This window comes from Chenopodium quinoa, unplaced genomic scaffold (assembly GCF_001683475.1).
Source record: "Chenopodium quinoa cultivar QQ74 unplaced genomic scaffold, ASM168347v1, whole genome shotgun sequence".
NCBI classification, from domain to species: domain Eukaryota; kingdom Viridiplantae; phylum Streptophyta; class Magnoliopsida; order Caryophyllales; family Amaranthaceae; genus Chenopodium; species Chenopodium quinoa.
In genome coordinates this window covers 4,340,320-4,361,007 of record NW_018742914.1, presented here as the reverse complement: position 1 = coordinate 4,361,007, position 20,688 = coordinate 4,340,320, and the positions used below count along the sequence as shown (strand labels likewise).

The window sequence follows — 20,688 nt, the reverse complement described above, 5'->3', positions numbered from 1 at the left end:
TAAAAAATTATCTTATGATATTAGAAATTTTATCCATATATTTAATGAATGATATTCATAAATATACAAAATTTTAAATTAAATAAAATAATTTATTAGAACCGTGCATCGCACGGCTTACATCTAGTAATAAATTTATAATTAGGCCACAAGACAACATCATTTAGCGTTTTAATTTTTCGCCAAGTATCGTACCAAGTTGGATAAATATAGATTGACTTTGTAGCAAAAAAAGTTAATTTATAATTCTATTTTCAATCAAATTGAATTATAATAGTATAATTTTATCTTAAAAAAAAGTCCATAACTACCCGGGCATTGCCGGGGCACAAAACTAGTATTAATATAAACTTATTCACTTAGGGCCGATTCTCTTCAGCTTAATTTCATTTCAGTTCAGTTTTCCTCTACTCAGTTCGGTTCAGCTCAGTTCAGCTCCAATTAGTTTAGTTTAGCTCAGTTCAGTAATTCTGAACAGATCCTAAATATGCACATAACTAACACATTTATTATCTTGTGAAATTTCTATAATAGTGTTCCAATATTCTACAAGTCAAATGAATTTGATTTATTCCGAATTGGTTGGCTGGTTAGTATCAAAATCACTGCCTTTTTTAAACTTTGCTTGCAATTTGGCATTAAAAATTAGTGCTGAGCTGTACAATAACATGCAATTAACCGAGTTATCCCCACTGCCCCTTCCTAAAGCAACTACTTTAGTTAAATAATCAATACTATAAATCATACAATTAGCATATATTATATAATATTATATTATATTATTATTGTTGGACCAAAGGTTTTCTTAAAGTTGTAACCTTGAAAATCAATAATTTGTTATGTTGTAAAATGTCTCAATCTCAGATCTTAACAACTATTGTTGTTCTTGCATTTCTGGGTTTTGCTTCTGCAAAAAACAGAGTAAATGTTAACCGACAAAACTATGTATCCAAAAATACCACCCAAGAAAATATTGTTCCTTCAACGGTACAAGGCACCATCTTCTGCGTTAGTTATGATGGAAATGATTGGACTCCCATGAAAGGTAAGATTTAGATTTCATTAATTTCTTTATATTTAGCAGTAGTATTAATTGGTAGTAATGATAATTTTTTAGATTTATTGGTATTTGATGCTATTTACCCAATAGATCGTCGATTAATTAATACTTCCTTCGTTCTTTTTTACTCCTTTTTCGCTACTAAGATTTGTCATAATATTCAAAATCATGGAATTTTTAATTATTTATAAAATTAAGTGCTTTTGAGATACAATTTCAAATACAATATCTCTGCAGCTTAAATCATTTTAATATTCAATAATATCATAATATCAGTGATGAAATTGAATTATTTTCCCAAAAACAAACAAAAGTCAAACTAGATGAATAAAGAACAGAGAAGTAATCCATTTGTTTCAATTCACTATCCATGAAAATTCTTGTTTTAGATGATGATTATTATTTTTCTTCAAAAAAAGATGATGATTATTATTTATATATGTGGATTTTTGTTTGATTTATTGTTTCATATAGATTAACCTTTTATAGTTCCTTTAAAAATACGGCATCTAATTATATTAATTGTCAATGATAAATCATTTTTTTTTTTGTTATTCTATTAAGTAATTGAAGTACATATTTTCATGTACACAACTACATATTATGTTGCCCTTAATGCTTAATCTAAGTTAAGATTTGGATTAGTTTTTTTTTTTTTTTTTTTTTTTTTTTTTTTTTTTTTTGAGAAATGGATTAGTAAAATTAATGAAGCATAAAATTGTTGAAAATTGGCAGGGGCATATGCAAGGGTATCATGCCTAAGGTACTTAGTAGAGTCAACAATGACAAATGAAAATGGTTACTACACAATCAGTTTGCCTGCTAAACGTTACAGCGATTGTAAGGTGTTCCTTGATAGACCTGGCGACGGTAACAACTGCAGTGTACCGACAAACACCAATCAAGGCCTCGCCGGTGCTCCTCTTGTAAACCCGGTCCGCCAACCGGACAATGTTAACCTCTACTCCTACGGACCTTTTGTTTTCAATCCGGTTTTACCTATATTGGAATCGGATATATGAATATGAATTGTATTTATGCTTACAAAAGGGTTTGTGCAATTGTAGTTGGATTTGAGAAAAGGAATTGATCGTGATATTGAGTATGATCTTTTTGTTAGGATTTTGGTTTGATGATTTGTGAATGTAATTACTGTTAAATGCGTTAAGAATGAAGAAATGAAGCACATTTCTCTTTAGATTTCAAGCATTTTTTTGGTTTAGTCTTGGGTTTAGATAAGTAACTTTGATATTCCATAAATTTTAAAAAATGAGACTTATAAATAGTGTTTGTCTGTTTGATAATTATATCCTCTAAAATATTTGTATATTTGCCTCTATTAACCTTACTTGTTTTTTTAAGGAAATTTTGCATTAAACTGCCATTTATAATATTTTTTTTTTACAACAAACCACCTTATAAATTTTTACAAAAACTTTTGCATGCCCCTGGTTTACAATAATTTTATTACACATCGAACATTTTGCAAAAAGTGACCCTTTTTGTTTGTACAAAAGTGCTCCATATTTTCACAAAAGTGACCCTTTTTTACATAAAAATAACCCTTTTTTCACAAAAGTGATTTTGTTTTTCACAAAAGTGACCCTTTTTTCACAAAAGTTACCTTTTTTTCATAAAAGTGACCTTTTTTCACAAAAGTAATTAAACTACATATGCAAAACAGAGTATCAAAATTAACGAAATAAACACAAAAATTAATAGTCATGAAAAAAAATCTATACAATCACTCAAACAAATCAAAAGTCACCGCCGGAACCACCGTTAGCGACGCCGATCGCGTTGAAACCATTGTTGATTCTACCATTTCCGACCATCTCACCAAGCAAAGCGACGAAAAATTTACAAAAAAAAGTACAAATACTAACCTAGAGCAGAAACATCAACATTATCGATTATCACTAGAAATTAGAGGAGAGAGAAAAACAAAAGAAGATGAGAAGTAGAGGAGAGAGAAAAAACAAAAGAAGATAAGAACTAGAGGAGAGAGAAAAAAACAGAGAAAAAGAAGATTGAAGAAGAAAGAGAATCTGTAGAATAAAGAGGAGAGAGAAAATAAGATTTCATTTTTTACTTGCCAAAATTGGGCCACCAAACTCACGCTTCCTTTCGATTTTCACTAAAATAGTGAACACCCGATTTAATAAAAAGTTTGTGAAATTTTTTTGTGCAATGACACACTTTAATCTTTTTATTTTGGCAAGGCAACACCTTTGGCCGAAAAAGAGGGTTTGACCCTGTAATCCAGTGTTGACCTGACCTCGTGCCTCGCACGTGACATCTTTAAACCACTCACCCTCTCTTTTCCCTCCAATTACTCTCTCTTTCTATATGTTTCTCTCTCCTCTTTACCCTCTCTACTCTCTTCCCTTTCCTCCTTGCTCGAAATCGAAGCCATTGTTGGCCATATTTAATTTCCCAGTGAATTCTCCAAGGAACTTCAATTGAGCTAGGTAATTGGCACATAATTGATGTTATTTGCTTAAAATTGCGAAACATAGGGTTTTGTTCGAAAAATTAAAATTTTGTATTAATGCAATAACAAATGAAAGGAGAGCGAAACTCAGAGCTTACTTTCACCTTTGGTCAGCAATGAACCGCGAATTGAAGCATCCAATTCGTTCCTGCCATGGCAGAGAAGGAGTTAATGAGGAGAGGATGTTTTTGTGTTTAATGTGGGAAGGGGGAAACAACAGTGACAAAGGAGAGAGAGAGTAATTGGAGGGAAATAAATATGAGGTTTGCGGGTATGGCCTAAATCCGTATTTAACATGAAAATTTAGGGTGATAGAGAGAATTGAATGGCTTTGTATTCCTTGATTATATCCAAAGTTTTTCAAGAATTTTTGGGAGGATTTAAAATACGAGGTTGGTGAATGTATTATTCAGTATTGTACGAATTACAAAATTCTTTTGACCATCAATAATTCTTTCATCCCCCCTCATACCTAATTAAGATGGATGTGCCTAGCAAAATTTTTGAATTCATGCTTATAGGGTTGTGTAATACCTTCTATAAATTTATCACCAAGCTCATCTCTAATAAATTCAAACCCTTCTTAAGCAAGCTCATTAATAACCCTCTTTAATTCAATCGAGTTTTATTAAGGGTAGAGGGATCGAGGATAATGTCATTATTGTCAATGTGTTTAGTGTACGGCTAGTTATACATGTGACCGTTTCTGAAGAACAAAGTAACACTTATCATACTGATCGAATAATCCTTATATATAATACTGATTCAAATAATAACTCTTGTAACATTGACTGAGTAAACCCCCATAACACCGACGAAGTAACCAGTGTAGCACTGCTGATCGGGTAACTCTTATAATACTAACGAAGTAACTTCGTAAATGGATGGCCACACAGTATAGTCGTCCACATATAAAAGTCGGTTTTTTGTTTTAATTATGGAATGGAGAGAATTATGAAAGTTTTAAACCTTCTAGTAGCATAAGACAAGGAGATAGATCCAATGTTTTCTTTATATATATATATACATACATACATACATACATACATACATACATACATACATACATACATACATACATACATATATATATATATATATATATATATATATATATATATTTATATATATATATATATATATATATATATATATAGTTGAGATCATGTGAGAACCAAGGTGAATAATAGGAACTAAGAACCAATCTCAGCCTTTAATCGTGCTCCATCTGACGGCTCACATCTCACCCGCTTTCATTAATGACATTTTCGTAATTTTGCGGATTTTCAAACTTTTTTCCAGTTTTTTAACTTTAAAGGTAATTTCATTTACTTTATGACTGATTTAATTTATTTTTACTAACTTTTCACTTACTTTTTAGAAATAAAACTGTAAATAAGTTTGTAACATTCAAATATTACGAAAGTGTCATTAATGACACGAGAAGCATGTGAGCCGTCAGATTAACATGATCTAAGGACCTAGATTAGTTCCTAGTTCTTATTTTAGCCTTGATTCTCATTATAACTTGGTTCTATATATATATATATATATATATATATATATATATATATATATATATATATATATATATATATATATATATATATATATATATATATATATATATATATATATATATATATATATATATATCCTCTGTCTTGAAAGACTAATGATTGAAGATAGAGTTAGCATTGGCGATTTAAAACCTATTTAAATTAGTACTTCCTTCAACCATACCATTTTTCTTAATTACACTCACTCAATTTTTTCACAATCTTTCTTACTTTATCCATTTATTCCTTAAAACCACTTAAGGTTTGTTCTCTTCAGCAATTCAGTTATGTTCCTAATTTCCTTCTCTCATAAACAATTCAGTTTAACTCAATTTAGTCTAATTTAGTCCAGTCCAATTCAATTTAATTTAACAAATCAAAACAGACCCTTAATGATAAATAATCCTAGAAATTAAACTGATAATAAACAAGTCAAACCCTGAAACATAGAGATAGAGTATGTTAATCAGCAAATCACTGATTCAAATGAAATTTTTTAGTTGGAAAATTAGCAGGCATACACATACGAGTATTAAGTATTATATTTAGGGGTGGGACTTCGGTCTGGCAGTTCGGTTTGACCTCAGTTTGATACGGTTTCGGTTTGAAACGGTTCGGGTTAAAACGGTTTCATTTAGACGGCGGGTCGGTTCAGTTCGGTTTTGATTAGTCACAGGTCGGTTCGGTTTCGGTTTATTTTTGTACGATTTCAATTCGGTTCGGGTCATAAACGGTTCGGTTTATAAACAGTTCGGGTCATAATCAGATTGGTTAGAAACGGGTTGCTTCAGGGGCGGATTTACTCGGGTCAATGCCGGTTCGGTTTTTAAACGGTTCGGTTAATAATCGGGTCGGTTTGAAACAAGTCGGTTCAGGGGCGGGTTTACCCGGGTCAATGCCCGTTCGGTTTATAAACGGTTCGGGTCATGATCTGACCGGTTTGAAACGGATCGGGTCATGATCTGACCGGTTTGAAACGGATCGGTTCAGGGGCGGTTTTACCGGGTCAACGTCGGTCCGGGTTCATATCGGTTCGGGTCATGAACGGATTATTTTAAAATGGGTCGGTTCAGGGGCGGGTTTACCCGGTTTAATGCTAGTTCGATTCATATCGGTTCGGTTTATACTCGGTTTGGTGCTAAAATCGTTCGGGTTAGTTTGGTAATCGGTTAAATTGGATCGGATTGAAATCGAGTTCTAAAAAGTGGTTTTGACCGGTTAGCGCGTTTTGTTTTATATCAAGTTGGGACTAGTATTTCCATTTCATTAGCGGGTCGGCATAGGTTGGTGAAAAAAATAATGGATCGAGTAGAAATTGGGTTTTAAGAGATTTTTGACCGGTTAGCTATTTTCGTTTTATATAAAGTTGGGACTTCGTCACTTTATTTTCAGACATCGGATTATATACAATTACACAAATCTTCATTTATTCAATTATTCTATATCATGTTAATATGTTATGTTTCAAGTTTGGTTATACTCTTGTTGTTGTTTATTCGATATTATCATATTAGTCTATTACAAATTTATAATGTATTATTGTTTCATTATTAAATATATATTTTTAGGTTATCAGCTTCTTGTTGGATTGTTTTAGATATCGTGTCATGACCATGTTTTGATGAGTTGCTACTTTGAATACGATAAATCGATTCAGATATCAGATTATATAGAATTACAGAAATTCTCATTCATTCTATATCATGTTAATGTGTTATGTTTCAAATTTGGTTATAGTCTTGTTGTTGTTTATTAAATATTAGTCTATTACAAATTTATAAGGTATTAATGTATTATTGTTTCATTATCAAATATTATCAGGCTATCAGCTTCTTGTTTTAAAGATCGCGTCATAACCATGATTTGATGAATTGGTACTTTGAATACGATAAATCGATAATTGATATTGTAATAAACTAATAATTTAATGTTACGGAACTATATTTGGATGTTTAATTAAAATCACGATTATTCAATTTCCCATTAGTCTAATAAAGTAATAATTGACAATTGTTTGTAACTATTCCATAATTTTGGTGTTAAAGTTATATTGTTGAATTACTTTGTTGTCTTACCCTCTCTAATCACCTTTTAAGATTACGTGCCTACAAGGCTGCAACATATATATGTTGCAACTTGCAAGTTAAAGAAAACGGGTGGGGAAGTAGAAGTATTCAATTAGATCGATCATCAACTGTTTTAAGTTTTAATAATCAGATACATTTATCGATTATCTATACATACCAATGATAGTATGATACCAATCGTACCATACATTATTATTTATTACATATACTGATATACATATAACTAATATACATTAAATATGTCATATTGAATCAATTCCAATTTCCAAACATTTGTGTTTCTTACAATTTATAAGTTACATAAAGTTAAGAGTACAGTAGTGTTTTTATTAGTACGTAGCTATGAATAAAAAAAAACATATTATCCAAATCCATTATCCCATGATCCGTGTCACCGTCTTATATTAAATATCAGCCATTGATTTGCATGTCATCTAACGACCTATCATCGCACACATTCCAATTCACGATCCGTGTGTTTTCTTTTTCACCAATCAGATCACTCTTACAATCGTCTCTTTAGTACTCTTTTTGATTTCTCTCTCGTTTTCTTAATCCTCTTCTGTAATATTATCAATTTTTTGAAGCCATGGCTGATAATATGCTCACTGCTCTCTCGTTTTCTCTCTCATCTCCTCTTCCTTCTTCCTTTCTTATTCTTCCTTCTTCTCCCTTCTTCCGTCTATGTTCTCCTTTCTTCCATCTCGTTTCTCTGTCTCCGTCCACCGGCACCACGCACGACGGTTTTTATGGTCAAATTCGACCACGAAACTCTAGATCTAGTTGTTTCATGATCGAATTTGGCCTTTTCAAACCAAATTCGAGGCCAAATTCAGGATTAATATATAAGGTGTTTTCGTTCTTCCTTTTTTTATTTTCTGTTTTTCTTTTTAATTTTTTTTCAAGTTGTGGGCAACGGAGGGGGCCGAGTTAGGGTGGGTGCGGCGGCGGTTAGACTGGGTTCGGGTGGGTGGGGAGGGAGGATTTTTCGAGGGAGGGAGTTTTATGGTGGGTGAGCAATTAGAGTGAGTTGGGGGGTTTCGAGGATGTTGGGTTTCGTGGGGGTGGGTGGGGTGGGGTTATGGTGGGTTTGGGTTTTTTTTTCGATTTTTTTGTATGGGGTGGGGTGGGGTGTGTTACGGTGACGGTGGTAGGTGTGGTTGGGGTTGGGTCTTTTTTTTTTTTTTTTTTTTTTACAGTGACGGTGGTGGGTGGGGTGGGGTGGGGTTTGTTAAGGGGGTGGGGTGGAGTACGTTTTGGTGATGGTGGTAGGTGGGGTGGGGTATGGGTCTGGGTTTTTATTATTTACGGTGACGGTGGTGGATGGGGTTGGGTAAGGTTTGGGTCTGGGTTTTTTTATTTACGGTGGGTGGTGGGGTGGGGTGGGGTGGGTTACGGTAATTATGGTGGGTGCGGGGGTGGTGTTAGGGTGGGTCTGGGTTGACGTTGGTGGGGTGGGGGTGGGTTACGGTAACGGTGGTGGGGTGGGGGTGGGTTACGGTAACGGTGGTGGGTGGGGGTAGTGTTAGGGTGGGTCTGGGGTGACGGCGGGGGTGGTGTTAGGGTGGGTTACGGTGGTGGGTGGGTGGAGGGTGGTTGGATTGGGTGGGTGGCCAAATTTTTTCATTTTTTTATTTAATTTATAACTCCTAATTTAGTTATACAAGAATATAATTTTAATTTTATAATAGCAAAAAAATTTACAAATTTAAATCAATAATTATATGTAAAAAAAATTGTACTGTTAAATTACATTAAACATCAAATATATTTCGTGGAATTCTAACAAATTGTTAAAGGCTGTAAATAGTTCAATTTGAATGGAACGGGTTGTAAACGGTTCGGTTTAAATAGTTTGTAATCGGATCGGTTTAAACGGGTTGCGGTTTGAAAATAGTTCGGTTTAAACGGTTTAATGGGTTATAACAGTTCGGTTTAAAACGGTTAGCGGGTTGTAAATGATTCGATTTAAACGGTTTTTTCCTACGGTTTAAACAGTTTCGGTTTATAAACGGTTCGGTTTAATTAGTTAGCGGGTTAACATTAATCGGTTCAAACGGTTTCGGTTTATAAACGGTTTGGTTTGTTATTGGTTTACGGTTCGTAACGGGTTAACATTAATTGGTTCGGTTCGGTTTCGGTTTGACATTATACGGTTCAGTTCGGTTTTCGGTTTAAAATTAGCGGGTTATAAACGGTTCGGTCCGTGATGGTTCGGTTCGGTAACGGACGGTTTTACGGTTCGGTTTGAAAAGTCCCACCCCTAATTATATTTAGTGCTGTGCAAATCATATATTTGGGCCGGCTATAAAACGTGAGCTTAACTAAAACGCCCGCAGGCCGTCAAAATAAATCCAGCAAATACCAAGTATATTAAATAATTGTTATACTAATAACTAATCATGCAAATAAGAGAATACATGCATACTACTTCGTAGTATAAATAACAAGACAGATATAACATTTTTAGCACCCAAAAAAAAAAAAAAAAAATAGAGAAGATTTTATAAAATATTAAGGTTGAAAAACAAAAATTTTAATTTTACAGCAATGGCTTATTCTAAAGTCTTATTAGCCACCATTGTTGTTATTGCATTTCTTGGTATTGCGTCTGCTGTTAACAACCCCGTTACCGTCGACATTAGCGTAACTGTACCATTTGTAACCCAAAAGAAAAGTGATATTGTTGTTCGAGGTCTCATCTCCTGCATAAGGGATAATGATAAGAGTAAATGGATTCCATTGGAAGGTAAACAACACAATTTCTTGTATTGCATATTTTATAATATATACTACTCCCTCCGTCCCCTTATTTTTGCCCTATAGCTCCGGTAAGTGTATGTTTACTATACTTAATTAATTTTGGCTGCATGAGGTGAATTGTAGATAATAATGATGGGTCTAAAATACTGTTTTTGAGAGAAAAATTGTGATTCTATAGCCAATGACGAATATTGGGCCAAAAAGTTAGGGACCAAAGTTTGATCTCCTAACTTTGTTCAATTTCCAAAGACAATGCTTTACCACTATGTCACAACTTTTTGAAAACAACTAGTGAGTAGTCCGAACGTTGCCCAAAATACTACTTTATATAGTTGTGAAACTGTTAATTTTTAAAAGCATTTAATAGTATTTATGTAGTATATATTTTCAATTCTTTTACGTACAGTATAATATTATTTAGTGTGCAACATTAAATCATAATTAGCTATTAGCCTAACTGGTCAAATAATAACGCTCTTTCCAAGAGCTCAAGTGTTTAAACCTTCTCATCCAAAGTACTTTCTCCGTTACGCATTATGTGCAACAATTTCCAAAAACGGATGTTACACATTATGTGCAACAAAGTAAAAATTTCCATTTATGGTAAATATTTTTGTGTAAAATGACCCATGTACCCTTACTTAAGTTCAATAACACACATTAAATTAATAAGATTATATGTTATTATTATATTAAACCAAATTAATTTATTTATGATTTAATCCCTAATCTTAATCTCTCTCCTCCCTCACAACCTATCCACTGCCATCATCACCAAGTGTTCTCTCACCTCCACCACAACCACCACCACAGCAACCATCACCACCACGTACAACCACAACTACTTTTCACTCTCTTCTCTCACTGCCACGACCCCAGCCCCTGGCCGAAATCTCCCACCCAGCCAGCCACCTATAACCTTGAACGGGTCCATCGCTGCTACCCTGAAATTCCTAGAAAATTTTCGACCAGCCACACGGAACCCAAAAGCTGCTTCTCTTTCTTTATTCTTCTTCGAAAACCACCACCGATCGAGTCACTAGGCTTCTTTTCCCCCGTCAAAGTCGTCGCCGACTCTTTTCCCCCTTTTTATAGCCGCCGATCATCCTCAAAATTGAAACCTAAAAATCGATTGAGGTTGGTTTTCGGTGGTTATGGAGGTTGTGGCTGCGAATTTGTTGAGGTTGGTTATGGAGGGGTTTCAGATCTTAGTTGTTGCTGCGATTTGGGTGGGTTGGGGTTTCGGATCTTGGCGGTGGTGACTGGGTTACGAGTTGCGGTGTTGATACGAGTTGTCTGGAGTGGGTTTTGGGTGGTTATGGTGATGAGACGGGATAGGGTGGTGGTGGTGAGATGGTGATTACGAGATGAGGTGGTGGTGGTTTCGGGGTGTGGGTAGATGTGAGTGGTGGTGGATGTTGCTGCTGTTGGGTATTGGGCGTGGTGGGTGGTGGGCGTTGGGCGTGGTGGATGTTGCTGCTGGTGGGTGGTGGGCGTGGTGGATGTCGCTACTTGTGGGTGGTAGTGGTGGTTGATTAATTTTTCCTCTTTCTCTCTCATACCCTTAATCACAAACCCTTTACTTTATTAATCACCTATTAACAAAATTTGTCTTGGGAAACGTGCAACATTTGGTACACATAACGGAGGAAGTACTAATTGAGTAGATTACATGACATAAAAATGAATTGAGTTAGTGACGTAGCATAGTGAGGAGGTGTTAAGTTTTCAAAATAACAGACATTGACATATGTAATTAGCACTGTCAAAAACCGAACCGAACCGATTCAAACTGATCCGAATGAGAACCGAACCGATTAAAAACCGATTTTTTAAAACCGAAAACCGACCCGAACCGCATTTTAGTAAACCCGAAACCGAACCGATCCGAGTAATGTTAAACTGTTTTAGAACCGAACCAAATCTAAACCGAACTGGAAAAGAAACCGAACCGAAAATAAATCGAACCGTTTCTAACCCGAAACCGTTTAAACTGGCATAAAAACCGTTATAAACCGAACCGTTTACAAACCGAACCGTTTACAAACCGAACCGTTTACAAACCGAACCGTTTATAAACCGGACCGTTTATAAACCGAACCATTTATAAACCGAACTGTTTATGAACCGAATCCTTATAAATCGAACCGTTTACAAACTACTTACTACTAGGAGTGGTTATTGGGTGGGTCAGTGTGGGTTGATGCAGATCATTTACGAAGTGAGTCGGTTGCAGGTCAAGATGAATATTTAGCGGGACATAAATAATAACCAATAACTCGAGATAAAAAAAGGAACAACATATCAATATGTAATGTGACTAAAACTATTAATACTTGTTCTATGAGATTAAAACATTTTAGCAATGAAGCAACACAATATATATTAAGCATCACTAGTTCACTACAATACAACATCCATGTCTTCTTAATTAGATGCAAAACTTTCATCTATAACTTCTTTACCAATTTCAAGGACGTCTTCTTCAATATCACAATCATAACCACGTAACCAATTTTGTGTAGTCACCAACGCCTCAACATTCTTAGGCAAAAGCGCACTCCTATACTTGTTTAAAATACGACCACCCATGCTAAAAGAAGACTCTGAGGCTACCGATGTAATAGGAATGGCCAAAACATCCCTAGCCATAACAGCTAATATGGGGTACACACTACTTTGAGATTCCCAATACTTAAGAACATCGTACTTCTGCCCTTCATAAATTGGTTGTCGAGGAGTACACAAATAAGAATCAATCTCCATCGATGGCCGATTTGATGTGTCATCCTCCTCATCATCATCATTATCAACATACTAGAAAAGTTCAAACAAAATGCTTTTATTAAATAATAAAATTAAAACATAAAATTATTAATTTTGTAAACCACAATAATCAGAAATTGATTACCTTGAATATATCATCATCCAAGTGACTATTTGAATTTTCGATAACAGCTGGGATGGAGGGTGGAGCATTTGTACTTGATGTAAAACCGGAAGACAAAGAAGAATAAAAGTTATACAACTCCAAAAGAGCATCTTTAATCACCTTCGCCTTTTCAACACATGCCTCATCAACATATAGCACTTTTAACATCTTCATCACTCGAACAAGCTTATAACGAGGATCAAGAACAATAGCAATTGATAGGATCAAACTATATTCATCCCAATAGCCCTCAAACTTTTCAAGCATAACTTTTTCCATGGGTGCAAGTTTAGGATCTATATGGGCTTTACTTATTGTGTGCTCAATTTTTAAAACACTAGCAAAATACAAATTTGCAGTAGGATATTCTGAACCAGAAAATAACACAGTGATTTCATGAAATGGCTTTAGGAAATTACATATTTTAGTAAGGGTATCCCATTCATCATTCGAAAGTTTGAATTCATAACCTATAAACCTATCAATATCAATTTCAAGGCTTCCTTTGCTTCCAAAGCTTTTCGAATCATCGTATATGTGGCATTCCAACGAGTCACAACATCAAGACGTAACTTTCCATTAAACACACAGTTAACCTCATGAAGAGCATGCTCAAATTGAGTGAGTCTAGAATCTGAAGAATCAATATATTTACAAACCTCACGCAATTTTTGAACACTACTATCAACTTCTTTTAAACCTCTTTGAACAATAATGTTCAAGACATGAGCTGAACATCGAATATGAAAAAATTTACCATTACAAGGAAGAGGAGAAGTCAACATTAAATCTTTCTTCAAAAGGTTAACCATAACATCCATGGATCGAGCATTATCAACAGTCATTGCAAAAGCTTTACCCTGAAGGTTCCACTCCCCAATAAGTTTTAACACAAATTTTTCTACCTCAACACCAGTATGAGGAGGACCACAATATCTAAAATTCAGAATTTTAGACCTAAGACACCAATTTTTATCAACATAATGTGCCGTTAAAGTAAGATAACCTCGATTAGTACATGCTGTCCACAAGTCACAAGTGAAGCTAACTTTACCTTCAATTCCCGAAAAAGATTGCAACAACAAAGACTTAAACTTATCATGCTCATCAATACAATGTTTCAAAATAGTGTTTCTACACACATGATTCACGTTGGGGTTCAAATTCGTAAAAACTTCCCTAAGGCCATGATGCTCCACAATACTTAAAGGATAGGAATGCAAAATTATAGCTCTAGCAAGCAATTGTAAATGACGTGTTTGATTAAACAGGAGCTCAACACCACTTTCATGATTTCCAGGATGGTGTGGATTTTTATTCATGCATGTCTTAGTATGAGCTTTACAAGTTGAAGTACCAGCATTACCTGGAGTTTTATATTCATTACCGCAAACATTGCATCGAGCATATTTTATCGGAGCAAGACCAACCATCTTATCAAAAAAGGTGTAATACCTCCAAACATCTGATGTTCGTCCACGCTTACTACCACTAGTGGTACGTTGAGTAGAATCTTGATTCTGAACAGTAGAATCTTGATTCTTTACAGTAGAATCCTCATCAAAACCAATAAACTCTTGCTCCATTGCTGAAAAAACAAAAACACAACAGTATAAATCAAGTGAAAAAAAAGGCAAATTAAGGGGAAATAAAAAAAAATAGGCAAATTAACACAGCAGCTCCGGACCTGCTTGCTTCAAGCAAAGCACACCAGCAACCTAGCCCAGCAACAGACAGACAATACAGCCCAGCTAACACAAGACGACAGCAAAACCACAGCTGCAATACCCTAGAAAACCAGCAGCAACCAACCCCAGCACCCAGCCTGCAGCAGAGACATCAACTAGGACAGCACAAACCATGGCCAGAAAGACTCTGCTCTGAACAGGGCAGAAAACACCCAGCAGATCCTACAATCTAGCCTTGTACATCTAGCAGATCTGGCCAGACATTAGAACAGCAGCAGCACAGGACAGACCCTAGCTAGTACTACATGCTCTAAGCTGAGGTAGTCCATCTACAATTCAGTCCTAAAATATACTAAACACTATTAGACAACTCCTATCTGAATGCACTTGCACTTTTGCAACAAAACAAAACCCAAACTTAAATCAAAAAATCCTGCTAGCATTCAGCATTAACCCACATAAACAGAAACACTAATGAGAGAACAATGCAGCTGATAGAACAAAGGATAGCATTCAGTATATTTGAAGACTAATAGAGCATTATAGACAAAGCCATACATTTTAAATGCTCAACAAACAGCAAACAGTCACAAAGGCAGACCAGCAACAACACAACAGCCTGAAAAAAACCAAGCACAATTAATAACACGAAAAGAAACCACGAGCATGAATAAGGTAACCAAATCAACTCAATTGTTGCTCATGGTACTACAACCACAACCCTGATCAGAACTGAGCATAGCCAAAGCTGGTAAGGCCAGAACACCTCACAAATAGATATAACAAAAAATGAACAACAAGAACAATAAAATTAAAAAATCAGAAATTAAATGAACAACAAGAACAATAAAATTAAAAATTACATGAACAACATCAAAAAATCAGAAATTATATGAACAAATCAGAAATTATATGAAATTATATGAACAAATCAGAATTAAAAATCAAAAAATAAAGACATGCAAATCCTGCAAACAACGAATCAGCAACATAAAACCGAAATGAAAACAAAAAAATTAACATAAAATTACCTTTGAGCAGTGACGGCTTGAAGGAGAGGAAGATTTGAAGATGGAGAACTGGAGAATGAAAAAAAAAACGAGAATGGAGAGATCGAAAAAAAAATCGAAAAAAACGAAACGAAAACAAAAACAATTAACTAAAATTTACCTTTGAGCTATTGAAGGCTAAGAGTTCAGAGCTTGAGAGTTGAGAACTTGAGAGTGAGTGAGGATTCAACGCTTCGATTTGAGGATGAAGAAGAAGAACGGTGAATGCTGTGGAATGAAGAGGATGAATGAAGAGGATGAATGAAGAACCTAATTGCCTTTCAGTCTTTCACAGTTTCACGTTTCACTTTTTTTTTTTTTTCTCTTTTGCATAATATATGAACCACATGTTTATTTAATTATTAAAGAATCAAAATATCTAAATTCTAAATCTAAAATGTGGTTTTCCTTTTGGTTTTTGGAGGGAAATTTCCCACCATATTTTGTTGAAATTGTCAACCAAAAAAATGAAATTAATTTTCCACTTTGTAAAAATCAAAATTTTTAATTTTATTTTAATAACATTAAACAAACTTTTATACAATTAATTAATTACATGACTTAAAAAAAAATAATTACATTTCTCGGATCCCGATAAAACGATATTCACCTTCATAATATCAGCTTTTATAATTTTTTTTAACACACACATTAAAATATTAAGTTCTTTAAATTATAAAATGTGAATCGGTTAGCGTGTAATTTCTAGGCGTTGCGATTAATAAAAAATCGAAAATTGTTCAATAAATAATGATGTCATATCTTAGAGAGTTAGAAGTACTACGGATTTGTTATATGGTTATATTTATATCAGTTTAGCTGTACCTATAAGCAATACACTTGTAATCGTGTAAACTTATAAATGATATAGTTGACTAGTAGATTAGTACATAAATACAAATTACTTAATTAGATATGAGTTATGTCTACATGAGTGATTGACTAATATGACTATATGAGCAATTGTCAATTTAGCATAGCTGCATAACAGATTAGCAGCGTACTAGACTATCATACTCGGTAATATACTAATACCATTTCAGTATTTGATCTACTAGACTCAAGTTAAAAGTTACTCTTTCTGATTAACTTGTTAGTCTAATTAAGTAATTACTAATTACTAATTAGTGACTTAAGCCTTAAGGGTAAACCAGTAAAGGATATACAAAAATATAATAATCTTATGTTTCTCATCCCTTTATACTAATAATATCTAACTATGAGAATATGAGATGGTTATATGTTATGTATCTGTATAATCGATTGAAGGAATCAACATTACCTTATTCTTCATTAATGTTTTCTTTCATTATACAAATCAAACTACTCTGTAATATCTTCATGTATAACTTTATGCAAATATATAATGATAAACGAGTCTTAATTATCAGTCTTGTTGACTAATTAAGTATCGAATACCAAATTGCAAATTTCGATGTCACAACAACTCATCAAATCATGATTATGACACTATTAACTAAATGATCAAATCAGAAGCAGATAATAATCTGATAGTAAAACAATAATACATTAATGCACTAAACTTTTATAATCTACTTCATAATAAACTAGTAAGATCAGTATAGCTAAACTTAAATCATAACATGATATGTATTTATAAAATTAATGAGAATTTGCATATAATATGATGCCTCAATATGAAGTGATGAAGTCTCGGCTTGATATAAAACTTGTTAACTAGCAAAAAGTTAGAAAGTAGTACAAAATTTTTTGAAATCAAAAACAGACTCGAACCGTAATTTAGTAAATCTGAAATAAAACCGATCTAAATAATGTTAAATCGTAGAAGAACCAAACCCGTGAACGAACCGAACCAGTTATAACCGAACTAAAATAAAACTAAACCAAAAAACAACCGAACCGTTTCCAACCTGAAACTGTTTGAACCGGGATAATAACCATTTACACCGAACCGTTAACAAACCGCAACCCGTCTGCACCGAACCGTTTACTACCTGGAATTTTTACAACCCGCACCGTTTACAAACCGAACCGAATTTAAACCGGGTTAAAAACCATTTACACCGAACCGTTAACAAACCGCAACCCGTCTGCACCGAACCGTTTACAACCCGAACCAAATTTAAACCGGGTTAAAAACCGTTTACACCGAACCGTTAACAAACCGCAACCCGTTTGCACCGAACCATTTACTACCCGGACCGTTTACAACCCGGACCGTTTACAACCCGAACCGAATTTAAACCGGGTTAAAAACCGTTTACACCGAACCGTTAACAAACCGCAACCCGTTTGCACCGAATCGTTTACTAACCGAACCGTTTATAACCCGAACCGAATTTAAACCGTTCAAGAATAAACCGAAACCGAACCGAACCGATAATTATTTAAACCGAACCGAAACCGACCCGTAAGACATTTGAACCGATTTCAAACCGACCCGATTTCAAACCGAACCGATTTCAAACCGAACCGAAACCGAACTGTCAAACCGTTTTGACAGTGCTATATGTAATACTCTCTCTATCCCATAATATTGTTCCTGTTTCTATTTTTAGATAGTATGTAAAGATCATTATACCCTCACTATTTTTTAAAAACTTTTTTCATTGTTTTTCCTAATTTATTATTGAATTATACTTCCTATTAATGTGATCATAAAAGAAAAAAAAATAATGATGCATAAGATTGTGGACAATAAAAATGACAGGTGCAACAGCAAAGCTGTACTGCCCCTTGTTCCAGACAAAGTCAACATTTGCAGATAAAAATGGTTTCTTCCTCGTCAAATTGCCATCCGATCGTTTCAGCAATGACTGCAGAGTGTACCTTGACAGCCCCGGCCCTGACGCAAACGACTGCATTGTGCCAAGTGATGAAAACCATGGCATCTTTGGTGATCCTATAACTCCAACTAAAGAGCACCCTGAACTCTACCAAGTTGGACCTTTCTTCTACACAAATCCTCAACTTTGATGTGTTTCTTTATTGGGAAAGGATTTGATCGCAATTTTCAGCCTGTTCTTTCGAGTTTTGATGATCATTTATCTCTTTCAATATGCTGAGATTAATAATGATTAAAATTGAGTGTTGTGGGTAGTTGCAACTTTTTTTTTTGGGTTTGAAGTTCTGTTTTTTTTTTTTTTTTTTTTTTTTTTTTTTTTTTTTTTTTATCGTTTTAGGATGATGCTTAGTTCGTCAAAGTGTCATTTGATCAATTAATTACCCTGTATTTTTGTCATTTGATGGAGATCATATATATAAAGTAATACTCCGTATAATTTGATTGATTTTTTATATTTGGTTACATTCCCCAAATTCTCGAACTTGTGTTTTATTGAAATAGACGATGACATCATGACAACTACAATGAATGTCATAATGAACACTGACATGGAAAGTACTAAATAGGAACAAAGACGGTCTATGATTCTAGGCTTCTAGCCAAGTTTTTTTTTTTTTTTTTTTCTATATATAATTAGAGATATAAAACGCTTAAAATTATAATTAGAGTACATTAGCAATTGTGAAAATCGAAAAAAAAAAACGATGGATAAAAGAGAATGAAGGGTGTATTCCTTAATAATGTCGATTATGTCCTTCCTTCAATTTCTTTTCATTCTTTACGTTACAACTTTTAGAGCCAACTTTTAAAACTTTGACCATAAATACTCACCATTATTATAAACATCAAACCATATCACGTGGGATCTTATTAGACTCGACTTGAAATATATTTTCAAAATAATATATAATTAATTAGGAAAATTTGTTAATATTAAGTCAGCCTTTTAATTATTTCTAAACACGTCAATCTTGTATTACTCCATAACAATAATTTTCATTACGTTCTTTTTTTTTTTTTTTTTTTCGAAAACAGGATAACCAGGTAAATCATCTCCGGCCTTCTTGTCTCCATTCTTCCTTTCATCTTCATACTCCTAACTCCATTAAACATACTGATTTCTTCCTCTTACTCTAAAACTACGGCCCAGCCTCCACCACTGCTTACTCGTTAGTCGTTACAACACATGCTCACACTTCACACTAGCAAACCCAGGTAATAGTCCACATAAGTATTTAACCTGTTTTTACTAGTCATTTTTTATTTTAACATAATAAAAATTAATGCGTTTATAAGGTTGACGTGTTCAGAATTAAGCAGAAGGTTGTGACACAATATATAAAAACAGACGGTCAAAAAATTGAGTTAATATTTACAAATTTTCCTAATAATTATTTTAGTTATTTTACTCAAATCATATCAAATAAATTCATCATCAAAGATGTGTATTGGAAATCGAGGAAATTCAAGTTTATCCCTAGATAAACAAGATGCGTTTATCTCGAGTTAATTTCGTAATTTTACCACTTAAATGAGAGGGTATAATTGTATTTTTCAATTAATTATTACTTGACGTCAATTAATGGTTGGTAACCATGGGTTGGTTAACCTTAGGTAGATTTGTGAGTCCACACCTTCACAATGGAGAATTATGTCAATTCGTGAGTTAACTATTGTAGCTTCAATGGTGGAAAATGGAAATCTCGTAGCTTCAATGGCAGAGGGAAATCAAAGCTCAATTTTAAGCTTTCAATGGACAAAATAATGGAAGAGGGGAAGCAAACTTAGCCTTTGGGGTTCACCGTGCCATGTATTACTCAATTTCTGTTAGGGTTGATGTCGGTGTTGGTACGGTGGTTGTATAGTTCGTAGAAGAAGAAGATAAGATGATGATTGAATTCCGGTTGTTAATTAAAGGAGTAAGGAGATGAAAGAGGAAGTTGGTGATGGTTTTTGGTTCCGTTAATGGTGATGCACTGATGCGTCTTCGTCTTTTAATCTTCCTCTTTCAGCTCCTATCAGGCTTATTACTAGGGACTTGTTATTCATCGCCCGCAAATCTCTACATAAAGCCCACATTTTATAATTTTTTGACAAATTTGCCCTTTTTATAATTTTAACCGAAGATAAATTTTTCGCACTAAAAAAATGTGGAGCAGCACCGGATCGCCGAGGATCACCGGAGAATCGCCGTCGTCATCGGAAAACGAGGTTCGTAACGCATCGTAA

The 20,688-nt window shown here is 34.2% G+C and overlaps 2 protein-coding genes across 2 annotated transcripts; both read left to right on the top strand.

Annotated features, from left to right (window-relative positions):
* The first annotated feature begins 766 nt into the window (after positions 1-766).
* LOC110727935 (proline-rich protein 1-like) lies at positions 767-2,269 on the top strand. Its single transcript, XM_021907528.1, has 2 exons — positions 767-1,045; positions 1,796-2,269. Exons 1-2 carry the CDS (start codon positions 850-852, stop codon positions 2,080-2,082), a joined length of 483 nt encoding a protein of 160 aa, XP_021763220.1. The 5' UTR covers positions 767-849; the 3' UTR covers positions 2,083-2,269.
* Positions 2,270-9,482: 7,213 nt separating this feature from the next.
* On the top strand, positions 9,483-19,076 carry LOC110727934. The gene is made up of 2 exons (XM_021907527.1): positions 9,483-9,949; positions 18,325-19,076. The coding sequence occupies exons 1-2, from the start codon at positions 9,751-9,753 to the stop codon at positions 18,588-18,590; spliced, it is 465 nt and encodes a 154-aa protein (XP_021763219.1). The 5' UTR covers positions 9,483-9,750; the 3' UTR covers positions 18,591-19,076.
* Positions 19,077-20,688: the final 1,612 nt, after the last annotated feature.

What these genes read in the sequence shown, in the direction of transcription:
- LOC110727934 (XM_021907527.1), top strand. Translation starts at nt 9,751, where the DNA reads ATGGCTTATTCTAAAGTCTTATTAGCCACCATTGTTGTTATTGCATTT. An exon ending in TAAATGGATTCCATTGGAAG is followed by an intron (nt 9,950 to 18,324) that starts GTAAACAACACA and finishes TAAAAATGACAG; the next exon opens with GTGCAACAGCAAAGCTGTAC.
- LOC110727935 (XM_021907528.1), top strand. Translation starts at nt 850, where the DNA reads ATGTCTCAATCTCAGATCTTAACAACTATTGTTGTTCTTGCATTTCTG. An exon ending in TGATTGGACTCCCATGAAAG is followed by an intron (nt 1,046 to 1,795) that starts GTAAGATTTAGA and finishes GAAAATTGGCAG; the next exon opens with GGGCATATGCAAGGGTATCA.